This window comes from Podarcis muralis, chromosome 11 (assembly GCF_964188315.1).
Source record: "Podarcis muralis chromosome 11, rPodMur119.hap1.1, whole genome shotgun sequence".
Classification (NCBI taxonomy): domain Eukaryota; kingdom Metazoa; phylum Chordata; class Lepidosauria; order Squamata; family Lacertidae; genus Podarcis; species Podarcis muralis.
The window spans coordinates 23,128,584-23,142,216 of NC_135665.1; the positions used below are offsets into that span (position 1 = coordinate 23,128,584).

Consider the following 13,633-nt stretch of genomic DNA (forward strand, 5'->3'; position numbering starts at 1 on the left):
GCCTGAGCTGACTACCTCACTCTGCCTAATGACAGAGCTGGTCCTGGTGCCAAGTCTCTCCATATATTAATATTTAAAGGATACTTTAACAATGAGCCAAATATTAGTCCTTTATTATTCTCCTCCCTCACCATTTATAACAACTGATGGATTAGGAATCAAATTGAAATCTGACAAATTTGGATTGGGTTGAGTGAATCTTACAGTAGTAAAAGGAAAGAACAAGTAGAATGGTGTTTCAGCAGCAGCTAGCAAGCCAGCTAAGTGAGATGTGATTATGCAGATATAAAAAATGTGGCTTCAATTTCTCAAGGTTTCCTGAGGGTCAATGCCACACTGCTGCAAGGTTCATCAGCTATATAGAAAGGGGACATTGCTTAGTAGCTAAATAAACACCAGCATGAATGGAGCTTTTGTGTATGCTTCTGTTGTGTGTGCCTTGGAAAGTATACAGAGCAGAAACAAAACATCTTTTGACAGAAAGAGGAAAAACAAAGCTGAAATTCTTAACTATCCATGCCTAGCTAAAAAATTGACACACAAGTTCTGCATTTAGGCAGACATTCAAGGATTTGGATTATCTTTAGGGTTTTAAAAACTGTGTTTTCATAACTAAAAATCATATCAGAAAATGTAGGTAGATTAATTTTTCCTTGTAAGAGTGGCTCTGAACATTGCAGATGTTCAAGCTCAAAAGACTGGAAATTCAGAAAATAAGATAGAAAATCACCAATCATGTTTGTTTGGTCAATTATCTACAGAGGTTTCTCAGACAAGAGCTAGGCTAGTAGAAGACAAAGCAACATAAGATAAGGTGGTTTATTATCAGAAACTTTGAGTCATCTATCCCTTTTACTAGACTCATGTAACTGAAATTCTATACATATTAATAACACAAAGTTGTTTTAAGAATTTAAGGTCTCAAATATATAAATTGAACATACAAGGAAAACACGTACATAAATATATATACCACATGTCTGAAACAGTACAGGAAGACAGTCCTGAAACCATTTTGACTCTCCTAAACTGACCAATGTTTCTCTGCAAGGAAATGAAGTGGAAAAAAACCTCCCCACTGTCTTTGTGCTGACAAATCCTGGCTTAAAGGCACATTTAAGGTGTGAATAGGGTGAGCCTGTGACCTGGCTCAGGAATTAAGTATTTATCATTACAAAAGAATGGCCAGGCTGCCCGGGTGATCCGTTGACAGGTTTTCTGCCACACAGGATTTTGCTGGAGACCACCTCTTTCTGTGATGTATGTATGAATGATGTATTGGGGGGGGGTCCTTGGGCTACACCCCTTCTGTGATGTATGTATGATGTTTCTGGGGGTAGTCTTGAGTTTGAGGGTGGGCAGTTTCAAAAGCCTATATAAGGGCTGGCTCACCTTTGTTCTGGGTCCTCCTCATCTCTCCTGCGTGTGGGGGGAGCACCCTGTTGCAACAGTTTTAATAAACATCAGGCTTACTAGCTGCTTTGCTTCTCAACATTCTCTGCTGGCCTCTGTTATTTTCTCCTACCAACAGGAAACCCACTTAAGGACTCTATACAGGTTCTTGGATACCCCATAAGCGAAAAAGGGCAGATTTTGTTTACAACAAAGTGATGAATGAAAAAAAAAGTAAATTAACTGACTCATTGATTCATATAGAAAAATAGAAAAAACCATCTTGTACACATGATCACAACACTTGAAGATGAGAGAATATAAACTAAACCAGTTTGGGTTGTTTTGAAAACTATCTTAAATAAAGGTTTTAGAATAATTAGTTTAGAATAACCACCTAAATCTTAACGTGACAGATTAGCAATAAAATGAGGGTAGGAGGACTCCCAAAATACTGTATTTTTCGCCCCATAGGACGCACTTTTTCCCCTCCAAAAATGAAGGGGAAATGTGTGTGCGTCCTATGGGGCGAATGCAGGCTTTCGCTGAAGCCTGGAGAGCAAGAGGGGTCGGTGCGCACTGACCCCTCTCACTCTCCAGGCTTTGCGCAGATCTCCGCAAGGTGCGGGAGCCCTGCGTTGGGCTCCCGCGGCTTGCGGAGAGTTGCCTGCATGCCGAAGGCTGGGCGCGCGCTCATGAGAAGAGAAGACTCCCTGGAAAAGACCCTGATGCTGGGAAGATTGAGGGCCCAAGGAGAAGGGTACGACGGAGGACGAGATGGTTGGATAGTGTTCTCGAAGCTACCAACATGAGTTTGACCAAACTACGGGAGGTAGTGGAAGACAGGAGTGCCTGGCATACTCTGGTCCATGGGGTCATGAAGAGTCGGACATGACTAAATGACTAAACAACAACAAACAACAACAAATTGTGATGATAACTACTTAATTCCTGAATCCAGGTCACAGGCTCACCCTATTCATACACAGAGACACCCTTAAGACAGGATTTGTGAACAAAGAGACAATGGGGAGGTTTTTCCATTTCCTTCCTCCTTGCAGAGAAATATTTGAGGTGACTGAAAGATTCAAAATGGCTTTAGGACTCTTTTCCTGTACTGTTTCCATACATGTGGTTTATATATTTATGTATGTGTTTGCCTTGTGCAGTTATGAACATTTATTTTATATATATAAGACCTTAAAATTCCTCTATCAGAGGAGAAGCAGAGTGGAGTTCATTCCTTCTGGCAAGCTGAAAAGCCTGGCTGATGGAATATTCAACATAGCATGCTGCTGAAGTCTTTCCATACTTACTATCGTTACTTATCCAACAGAATTCAAAAAGAGGAAGGGGTTGTCTTCTTGTGAGTGAAAGACTAATGCTCAAAGGAAATGGCACATTCAAACTATGTCCAAGCACAGGCTGTTTCCAGTAGGGTTTTAGGCCTCAAATATAGACAGCCGTTAGTAAGAATGCTTTTGTCAGAATGCTTTGAAAAGATGCAACAGACAGCAATCACATTCATATCTAGCTTGAAAAAAAGATAGAAGGCTATTCAAGATACCCAATTGTATCCATTACAAGATACCCAATTGTAAACATTAATCCAAACAGATTCAACAAAAGGCAATCAAATATAGAAAATTAATTACAAAAACTTCTTTGGAGCTAAGTCCCCTACTAACATCCACACAATATTTCTCATTACAAGGAACAAACAGTTCTAGTCCACACTTGTGTATGCAGGCTGTTCATTCATTTCAAGCTCAGGGAACATCAAAAGCAACTCTGTTTATTTCCAGAAAGGAATGTATCTGAGTCTGAATTCTAGATCACTAAGTTCCTCTTGAAGTGTGTATACAAAACCTTCCTCAAGTGACTCAACAAGGTTATTCATACAAATGAACACATATTATTGTCACAAATCAGTGCTTACGTAGCCAGCGTCTGCCACAAACCAGGCTTTCCCCCCTCCCCGCCTCCAGAGCTTGAAAAGAAAAAAAAAACCCTGTAGCTTTTCCTGCTTTTTATTACCAAAGTAGACAGAATAATTTTAAAAAGGAACTCAATAGGTTGTATTATGCCTTCTTCCACCAGATCTACTTCCACTGATTTGAGGAACATGGATACAAATCTTCAAAATCTGTAGACTATGCAAGTGCAACAAAGGAGTAATTGTCCAATACGTAAATGTCCCTTGTTGTGCTAACAATCCCTTCTTGGTGGTTGGGGCTGCCAAAACGTTTTATACCATCATAATTACCTGTGAAGTAGCTACCTGATAGGAATATCTTTTTTATTCCCTGGAATTTTACGCCTTCCCGTGGTGCTCTATTTTCTGAGAGATGTTCTTACTAGCATATGATCCCACCTTAACTCACAAGAACATTCTTTGGGTATAACCAGAACTTTAAAAGAATATGTTTTATTTGCAATATTTATAAGGAACTAGACTTTAGAAAACTACAGTGGAAACTCGTGTTACGTACTGTCCTCCTTGCGAACGCTTTGGGTTACAAGCTCCGCTAACCCTGAAGTAGATGCTCCCGGTTGCAAAATTTGCCCGGGATGCGAGTGGAAGTCGCGCGCCGGCAGCGCAGCAGCAGCAGGCGTCATTATGAGCGGTTTCAACTTAAGAATGGACCTCCTGAACGAATTAATTTCCTAAGGGAGGTACCACTGTATTCTGATTCAACAGCTCCCTCTAGTGAATTACAGAAATTATGGCTTCAACTGAGAAGTTTACTTTTCAATATTTCATGTGTGCTTTTTCTGACCACCTTGTTAAGTGACTCCAAGATGGTGGCTTATTTTACAAAGGTCAGCAACTTTTGGAAAACTTTATCTGTGTACCTGAGGCTGCAGTCCAGTACTCACTTGCCTGGGGAAAAGTCTCAATGAAATAAATGGAACTTAAGTCTGAATAGACATGTATGTCTATTGCACTGAGACTTTGGTTACATACAAACCATACATTTAAAGCACCCCCCTATAAAGCACCCCCCCCATATATTTCCTACTGGAAATAGTATAGGCCTGGAGAGTTAAGAGCATTCTTTTCAGTATTAAAGTATGTATTTTTGTTTGTTTGTTTGTTTGTTTGTTAAATATGTATACCTCCCTTCATCCGAAGATCACAGGGCAGCTCACAACATAAAAATACAAAATGAGAATACAAAACACATAATAAAATAAAAACTAACCCAAACCAACAACCCCCCTCCCTCCCTCACATATTTTTTATTGAATTAGCAGGGTAGGACTTTTACTGAACTTTGTGATTTGCAATTCTTATAGAAATTTTAAAAAAATTAAAAACTGGAAAGCTGATTAAATCAATGATTCAGGGAAAGACTAGATGACCCTTGTGGTCCCTTCCAACTCTGCAATTCTATAATTCTATGAAATACTCTATACTCAACAACTGTTGGCTATGGGGCCATAGGATTTGGCAGACGCCCCACTACACTGACAGAACACGAGATATTTTGTCACCATGACAGATACACCAGTGGAACACTCCATTGTCTGCTCTCTCAAGTACCCTGGAGTGTGATGTTGCCAGGGTGTTTGAGGCAGTCAAACGGAAGGAGGGAAGGAGGAAGCAGTGGAGAAATGTTAATGAAAATTATTGAGATGCTGCCTGGTAAGGTTGGCTTATTGTGCAAAACAGATGAGGGAGAAGCTTGGTTATGTAAGTTACCACCAGGAGAGAGACAGTCAAAAGGACTGGCCCTTGCAAGAGTCAGGCTATTGGTCCATGAAGGCTTCCCGGAGTTGTATGCTGGATTTAAACCAGAGATCCTCTGCATGCAAAATGTAAGGTGTTCCACCTGGCCAGGGCTCCTTAATGTGATCATGGCATCTTTGAGTAGTTTTTGGGCTGGGAGCAAGAGGGAGCAGGCACCCTTCCCCCTTTTCCCCTGGCGGGTCCTGAATTCCCATCTCCTGCTTCTCAACTCTGTGCATATCTGTATTTCTCATTGTTGATTCTTCATCTGGCCCTTTCCCTTTGGCGGTGTGACCCCCCCCCCAGTCTTTCCCTCCCTGGGTGGGATCAGAATCCTAGGGGTGATTTATATACACTTTGCAGGTACTCTGCCCAGGGAGCTTAGGCGTAAGTTGTATTACATGGCCTCTCCTTCCTTCCAGATAGTTCTTGTGAGAAGCATAAGGGATTCAAACCTCTACCCACAGAGATAGCTGGAGACTTGCTATACTATGGGCATTGCTGGCTGTGTGCCTGGGAGTGATGACTTGAGAGTGCTCTGGCATCACTGTACATGCAACAATGCTGGGGGCATGTCCTTGTTGTGGACTCTTTTGTCGGCAGTACATCTCCTGATTGTAGAGCATTCACAGTCCATTGAGGGTTGCTGGGGCACTGCCTGCTATTTCATACCACTTTTCTATGTTTTGTGTTTCCCTCCTTCTGTACCAAACTGAGCACAGGTAGAATATGGTGGCCATCCTGGTGGAATTTCACCCCCCCCCCCCGCTCAGGTATAGAGTAAAAGACTGCTTTATTCAGTAAAGGTTTGCCTTCCCCCCAGGTGATTTAAATTAATTGGCAAAGCCCAGTAGTATGGTTTTTTAATTGGAAATTAACTATACTTGCAGGTTAACCAAGTGAGTTACTTCATCACACTAAATTCTTACCGTTTGTAGATAAAAAAATGGATCATCTGCTTATTCTTTAAGAGAGATGCTTAGCAGAAAAAATGTCTGGATAACCTAACCAAGCAACAAGCAGTCTGTGCTCCTCGTATTATTAAATCATGAGCAGCAGAGTAACAATGCAGTAAGCTTTTGAATCAAGAGTTTCCTCCAGTGGTTTTAAGGTCTGCTGATTTGTTCTCAATGCTTCAGAAATCAGAGAGCGTTATAGAACTAGACAGGAAGCTTATAAACACTGTGGCTTTTCCCCAAGAGGTGGCAGCAACTTCAAAATTAGTCCCTTGGGTATTCAGAGGAAATAAGAGTATCACTTTTCATCTTCGTCAAGGACACTTATGTCAGCAATTGCAATCTAATAAAAACCTACGGGGTTGGGTGGTTTTTTTTTAGAACGGGGAAAATTATTTTTTTATCTAGTGTTTTATCTTCACATCAGCGATTTGAATAATGAGGGGTAGTGACCCTATTTTATTGCAAGGGTTGGCTAACTGAACTTAGTTTAAAGGATTTAATTTTTCATTGCTGTTATTAGTGCAATGGTTTTTAAAAAATAAAGTTTTATATAAAAAACATTGATTGTAAGTCACTGTGTGGACAGACATCTTTTGAATGTCAGCATATACTTTTAAAAAAATGAACCATGTGAACTCCTTGGAGAAAAAGGTGGGGTATAAATGCAGAAAACGAATGAACGCTGAGGTAAAATAAAATTATTTTAAGTACATACATAAGTCAACAAACACCCAGTGAGTTCAATGGGACTTACTCACTGATTATATGTGTTTAGGTGTATCTGCCAGCGAAGAAAAAAGCGTTTACACACATCCAGAGTGAGGGGTGCGACTTCCACACGCCGCCCTTCGGCGCCTCTTTCTCCACCTCAACTGAGCACAGGCCGCCGCCGCCGCCGCCTCTTTCCCGCTTCCCAGAAAACTCCCTCACCCGCCCTATCGGCCGTCACCCGGCAACATCCAATCAGCGCCTCGCCTGGAAAGCGCCAATAAGAACGTCTCGCGGCTGGCGTGGACTCGTTCTAGCTCTCCTAGCTCCCTCAAGCCCCGCCCGCCTCTTTTGCCTAGTCCCCGCCCCCTCCCCCTTCTCCCTTCAAAGAACACCACGTCTACAATTGACAACTCACCCGGAAGTTTCTGCTGCCGGAGCCCGGTCACTTCCGGGTCGTCGGCTCCGCTTCGTTCCCCTCCTTTTTTTTTTTCCTTCGGCCACGCCGCAGGTGGGAACCGGCTTACATCCGGCTCCCTTCGCAGGTGAGGTTGGGGTGCGACGCCCACCTTCGCTAGGCCTCGGGCGAAGCCGACGCTTTGATCTCACTTTCCTTTCTCGCTTTTCGCTTTTCAGTTCACCCTTCAGCGCTTGCGGCCGAGAGATGTTGCTGAGGAGCTGGCAGGGCCCCGGAGCCTCCCTGAGGTTGCCGGCTGCGGCGCTGCTGCTGCTGCTGCTGCTCAACCTGGGCTGGTCTGTCCGCGCCTCGGAGATCACCTTCGAGTTGCCAGATAACGCCAAGCAGTGCTTCTATGAGGAGATCGTGCAGGGCACCAAGTGTACCCTGGAGTTCCAGGTAAGGGCGCCTCGCACGCCAGACAGGCCCTTGTTTCTTGTGAGAGCTGTCTTTTAGTTGCCTGCCTTTGGGTTATTCTAGAATACCTCAGGTTAAGTACTTAATTCGTTCCGGAGGTCCGTTCTTAACCTGAAACTGTTCTTAACCTGAAGCACCACTTTAGCTAACGGTGCCTCGTGCTGCTGGAGCAGATTTCTGTTCTCATCCTGAAACAAAGTTCTTAACCTGAAGCACTATTTCTGGGTCTGTAACCTGAAGCGTCTGTAACCTGAGGTACCACTGTAAGTGCTTTGGTGTAATTAGAGGCAGGCGCGCGTGGCGCTGTGGGTTAAACCACAGAAGCCTAGGACTTGCCAATCAGAAGGTCGGCGGTTCGAATCCCCGCAACGGGGCAAGCTCCCATTGCTCAGTCCCTGCTCCTGCCAACCTAGCAGTTTGAAAGCACATCAAAGTGCAAGTAGATAATTAGGTACCACTCTGGCGGGAAGGTAAACGGTGTTTCCGTGCGCTGCTCTGGTTCGCCAGAAGCGGCTTAGTCATGCTGGCCACATGACCCGGAAGCTGTATGCCGGCTCCCTTGGCCAACAAAGCGAGGTGAGCGCCGCAACCCCAGAGTCGGCCACGACTGGACCTAAAGGTCAGGGGTCCCTTTACCTTTACCTAGGCAGGCAATATTGTGATTTAAAATTACCCCCTAAAGCAGACACTGAAAAGCCAACGTGGAGCGGGGAGATCTACCTTCTTGTCTTCTTTTTTGCAGCTTTTTATGTTTAGGTTCCTGCATTGCAAGGAGTTGGGCTAGATAAGCCTTGGGGACCCTTCCAATTCTACAATTCTGTGTTCCTCAAATGAGGGGTGGGGTGGGGCACAAATAGGGAATTCTTCCCTTTCTGCTGCTGCTTGTAGAATGCAAACAGGTGGTTCAGGAACTCTTTTTCCAGTTAACTTTGGTTTGGTTATTTCAGTTCTTGCATTTAATCTTCAAAGGATAATATAAATGTGTACTGATATCTTTCCTTGTGTGATGTTTCAGTATATCTCGTGTGTCTGTCTGTATCCACTCACTGTTTTATATTGTGCCTAAGGTTCTGTTTTATTTCTCTGTGTATGTTAATTTGTGAGTGCTCGGCCCTGAAAGGTAACTATTAAGCAATTGAAATTTAAAAAGTGGGAGATGTAATTGAAATAGTCAGATACTGTCTAAGATAACATGTTGAGATGTTTCAAAGTGATCCTCATGAGAGAAAAGAGAGGTCCAAGTTTATTTAAATGCTTGCATGAGTAAAGGGCATATAACACCAACTGCCTGTTGCAGTTTTCAGTTGGAGAACACAGTGACTCCTTGGATCTCTCTGGTGCAGCTGCATCTGTTCAAAAGTAAACGGTAGCAATTTTTTGGCTTTCAAACCATCAGATCTAGTGTCCTTCAATACTTGCACTATGCTGTGCATAGAAAAGAGAATAATATTAAATAAGTTTGAGTTAGGTTAAAGGAATGCAGTATAACTTATAGGTCGGAAAAATATATACAACCAATTGTTACTCACATGGCCCAGTAAAATGCATCAATTGTTGGGTGTAATCCAATAAGAACGTATGCGTTCTGGTGTGTTTCACACTTTCGACTACTTTCTGAAAACTAATGGGAAAGATTGCTACCATAAGTTATTTCTTTGTGTGCTGCCAAGGCAGAAATTTGAAAAGAATCAAGGAAGTTCAACATGTATTACTATTCCTGTTTTCTTTTTTAACAAGCAGAGACATTGGAATATAAAACCTAAAGCCAGATTGCTACATTACTCCGGCTACCACTTCTCTGCAAACTGGCAATGAGATGGAGCAGTGGACAGCAGAGATCAGTAGTTAGGGGAGGGGTACTTAACCTTTAACCCCACTGCCCCCACTAGTGTTTCAGATTTTTGTTTCTGAAACATGTGAATGAAACCCAGGGGTAGTATGTCAAATAGTGTTTTCTGTTAAAGATGTTCACCAGGTGTGACCTAAAATGTCCAGCAATACATTTCTTTGCTACCCAGCCTGAATGGTGAATCATCTCATCGTTAAATGGAAACAAAGGGAGCATTCCTTATTATGCAATCAGGCAACACCAGTTCTGTGAAGCCACAGAACACTGACCTATTTGACAACTTTAGATTGCCATGCTACCTACTTCCTCATTCCTTCCACTCAGCAAGGTAGTACAGTGTTGTGCTTCTGCAAATCCCCCCACCGCTGTTTGGGTTGAGCAATTTTAGACCGTTATTCCCATATATCGAATTGACTTTACTGAGAGAATGTTTCAAATAAAGAAGGTTTAGGAGATGGTGTTAAAGCAGTAAAATAGGTACCATCTCGCTGGTGTCTTCCACGCATAGCTATGTGGGGAATTAGTGTTATAAGTGGTCCCTTTTCTTGGCTCTCTTTATAGCTTAATACTCTTCATATGCCGGAGCTGAACTGCCTTTAATCATTGTACCTGATGCTATGGGTTTCCCCCTTTCTTATGGAAGGATATTTTGCTAGGGAGGGTGATATGGCTGACTATTCCAAGTACCAGTTTTCTTTGTTCCATAGGTGATCACTGGAGGGCACTATGATGTTGACTGCCGCTTAGAAGATCCAGACGGCGTTGTGCTATACAAAGAGATGAAGAAACAATACGATAGCTTCACCTTTACCGCATCCAGAAATGGGACGTACAAGTTTTGTTTCAGCAACGAGTTTTCTACCTTTACACACAAAACAGTGTACTTCGACTTCCAGATTGGAGATGATCCGCCTCTGTTTCCTAGCGAAAACAGAGTTACTGCACTTACTCAGGTAGTTACACAACTGAGTATAAATATAAAGTTAGACTTTAATTCTCATACCACCAATTAGAATTTTGAGTTTTGCTGCCTTTGGAAGACGGGCATTTGTCATAGCTTTACAATGCATTCCCAAGCCAAAGCTATTCAAAAGTAAGTCCTTTTGAATTTAATGGCGCTTATTTCCAGGTAAGTAGTTTTAGGATTCTGCAGCCTTAGTTATTCAACTGCTCCACTAGTAAATAGTCGCTGTTTTTTGTCCCAGCAAGAGGGTGAGGAGTTGGACCACTGGGGTAGGAAAGAAATTGCTGCACAATATCAACATACCCTAGTGCTACTCAAGAAATATTTACTGTGCACAAAGTAGTCAGCCAGCCTACATCATACAAATAAGTATATGATGTATTTATTTCTGAAGGCTTTCTGTCTTCACATAAAATCAAAACCTACATATTCAAATGTGGATAATATAATCAGATCAGCCGTAGTTGATAGCTTAAAGCTGAAAACGCTGGCAGCATTAAGATAAAATCAACAGTGTAATAAATTTTGAGTGATGTAAAAATGGAGAACTGATTAAAATACAGTAGTATACAGTAGCATACACTATACAGTAGTAAAATATGCAGGAACGAAAGACAAACAAAATGAACCATGGAAGGAGAAGGAGGGAAGTCGTTGGGATATTTAACAGTATGTAAAATGTTTATTTTGAGATGTATAATTAAAATCTTAATAAAAATAGTTATATAAAATGAAGCTTAATGAGCTGAAAATGCAAAATCCTGTATACCTTTTTCAATAAAGAGTACTCATCAGTCCTCTTTCTTTCTGTATCTAGATGGAGTCGGCATGTGTTTCGATTCATGAAGCTCTAAAATCTGTCATAGATTCCCAGACTCATTTTCGGTTGAGAGAAGCACAAGGCCGCAGCAGAGCAGAAGACTTAAACACACGGGTGGCTTATTGGTCAGTAGGAGAAGCCATCATTCTTCTTGTAGTTAGCATTGGGCAGGTATTTCTTCTCAAAAGCTTCTTCTCAGACAAAAGAACCACCACAACTCGTGTTGGATCATAACTCAGGTTGAGAACATGAGTTTGTAAAACCCACTGTTTGTAAAAATATATATGTATATATACTGTTCTTCAAATAATTTCTAGTTACAAAGCAATGAAACATGGGGAACATTTTTAAGTACCTTTGCCCTTCTTAAAGTTGCAAAACACATGCTCCCTAAAAGCTGTGGGAGAAAATAGCTTTTAATGTGTGATATATTGGTTTTCTCCTTCTGCTGATATGGGCTGAGACATCTAAATTAAGGTTGCTTTTTAAAACAAAAATAAAAAACAACCTTTGAGACTACTTGGTAGGAGCACAGTGCTTTCAAGAAAATTCTTTGAATGATGATTTAGAAGATTGTCCATATTAAAAATGCGTGGCATTCAGATTTTTTTCAAGTTTGAAAAGTGGGGGAATATAAAGAAAAACAAATGTGGTTAACTATTGTCTCAGAGCCTTGTACTACACTGTTGTGATTTGCTATGGAAACTGGTCTCATTTTCTTGCAGAACCATTTCTGGGGTGGGGTGGGGGGAAGAATGTGTGTCTTTTTACAGTACTAAATTTTAGGCTGAGAATCCCAGGGCAACCAGTTCTCTGTACAATGGAAAAAGCTGTGTGGGTTGTTATTTTTTGAATTTATCTTTTTAAATTAAACAAATGAGGAGACTGTCTTGTAATTCTAGAAGCTGGGTCTTTGAGCTTGTGGAGCTGCTTCATTTTTTTGAAGATCTAAAAGAGCACAGGCTGTGTCACAAATAATCTATAGTCTGTCAGTACCACTTGGAAACCAGAAGAGTAAACTAAAGTGCACTGGGTTTAATATCTTGTCTTGTAATCTCTTTACTACTTGGGCAGTCCCATGAGACCACGTTGGCCTAAATGGTTTGAGAATTGTAACCTAAAATAAGTGGCTTATCAAGCAACATATGCACAGTGCTGGACATGATTGTATGACACCTGTGAAAGCTTATTACATTTGCCTATTAAAGAATCTAAATAATTTTTTTTTGAAAAACTCTTCTGGGTGTAATACAGTAATGTGTCGCCTTGTCCTTGCTTCTACCACTTTGGGGTTAGAGGGCTGCATTGAGGTTCATGGGAGTTAGTTGCCAAAAAACTGGTATCCTTTGTGTATGCCTAATAGAGAACATCTTGCATACTCCTGTATGTGTGCAAGGTTTCTTGAAACAACAGTAAAATGTGCAATCAAAGTATAAGTAACATTATTACCCCAATCATACAACACATCTATTTGAAAGTAAACCTAATTGATTTCACCAGAATTTGCTTCCATGTATTTATATTTTCTATTGGAGAATAAGGTTTGTTAGAAAGGATAAAGATACGTGATTCCCAGTGTTTGTAAGCATATGAATACCACTAAGCTCAAAAGCTTACAAGCACAAAAATCTTATCTGTGTCGAATTGCCCTCTTATATAATGTTGACTCCCTCTACTTTACCATTGTAGATGTTAAGATATCAATCTTGGAAAAATACATGACAAAATCTCCTGTCTTTTAATGCTCTGTAAGAACAAAGACTATTGTCTTGAGTTTAAATGCTGATGTGGTATTAAAGGGAGGTGTGGATGTGATCTTAACACTGAGTGGTTCAACATCCAGTTTTTTAAGCTTCTTAGTTTGGTTAGTTACTGAAGCTGTTTGAAATGTCTACTTCACTACCACATAGTGTGCGGGTGTAGCTTTTTAGATACAACATTGATTGTGTATTAGTAGCAAGGAAGATCTCAGCGCTGTACTGGTTAAAGTCCTGCAGAAATAACTTGGTGTACAGTGTTTTGTCTCCCACTTGAGCTTGAGTAAAATAAATTTCTTGACTGTACTTGTCTATTTCTTGCATCAAAACTCTACAATACTCTATTTCTGAAGACAGGCATCCTGAATACAGTTTTCATAATAGAACGCTGGCTCATGCTGAAATCCAGCAATTGCTACAGTTGCCACTGCATGTTAGTGAAACATATGTAAGAAACCCACACAGTGGAACAAGCAAAGACTGTTTGCAGGATCTGGCTGTAAATTGGGTGGAATCTTACAAAAATATATCTGTTGAAAACACAGTATGATACCCTTGTAAGTAGGCCAGCTGAGAT

General features: G+C 41.3%; 1 protein-coding gene across 1 annotated transcript; it reads left to right on the forward strand.

The window, feature by feature from the left end:
* Positions 1-7,204: 7,204 nt before the first annotated feature.
* Positions 7,205-13,362, forward strand: TMED7 (transmembrane p24 trafficking protein 7). Its single transcript, XM_028748676.2, has 4 exons — positions 7,205-7,337; positions 7,429-7,648; positions 10,223-10,468; positions 11,297-13,362. The coding sequence occupies exons 2-4, from the start codon at positions 7,457-7,459 to the stop codon at positions 11,531-11,533; spliced, it is 675 nt and encodes a 224-aa protein (XP_028604509.1). The 5' UTR covers positions 7,205-7,337; positions 7,429-7,456; the 3' UTR covers positions 11,534-13,362.
* The last annotated feature ends 271 nt before the right edge of the window (positions 13,363-13,633 follow it).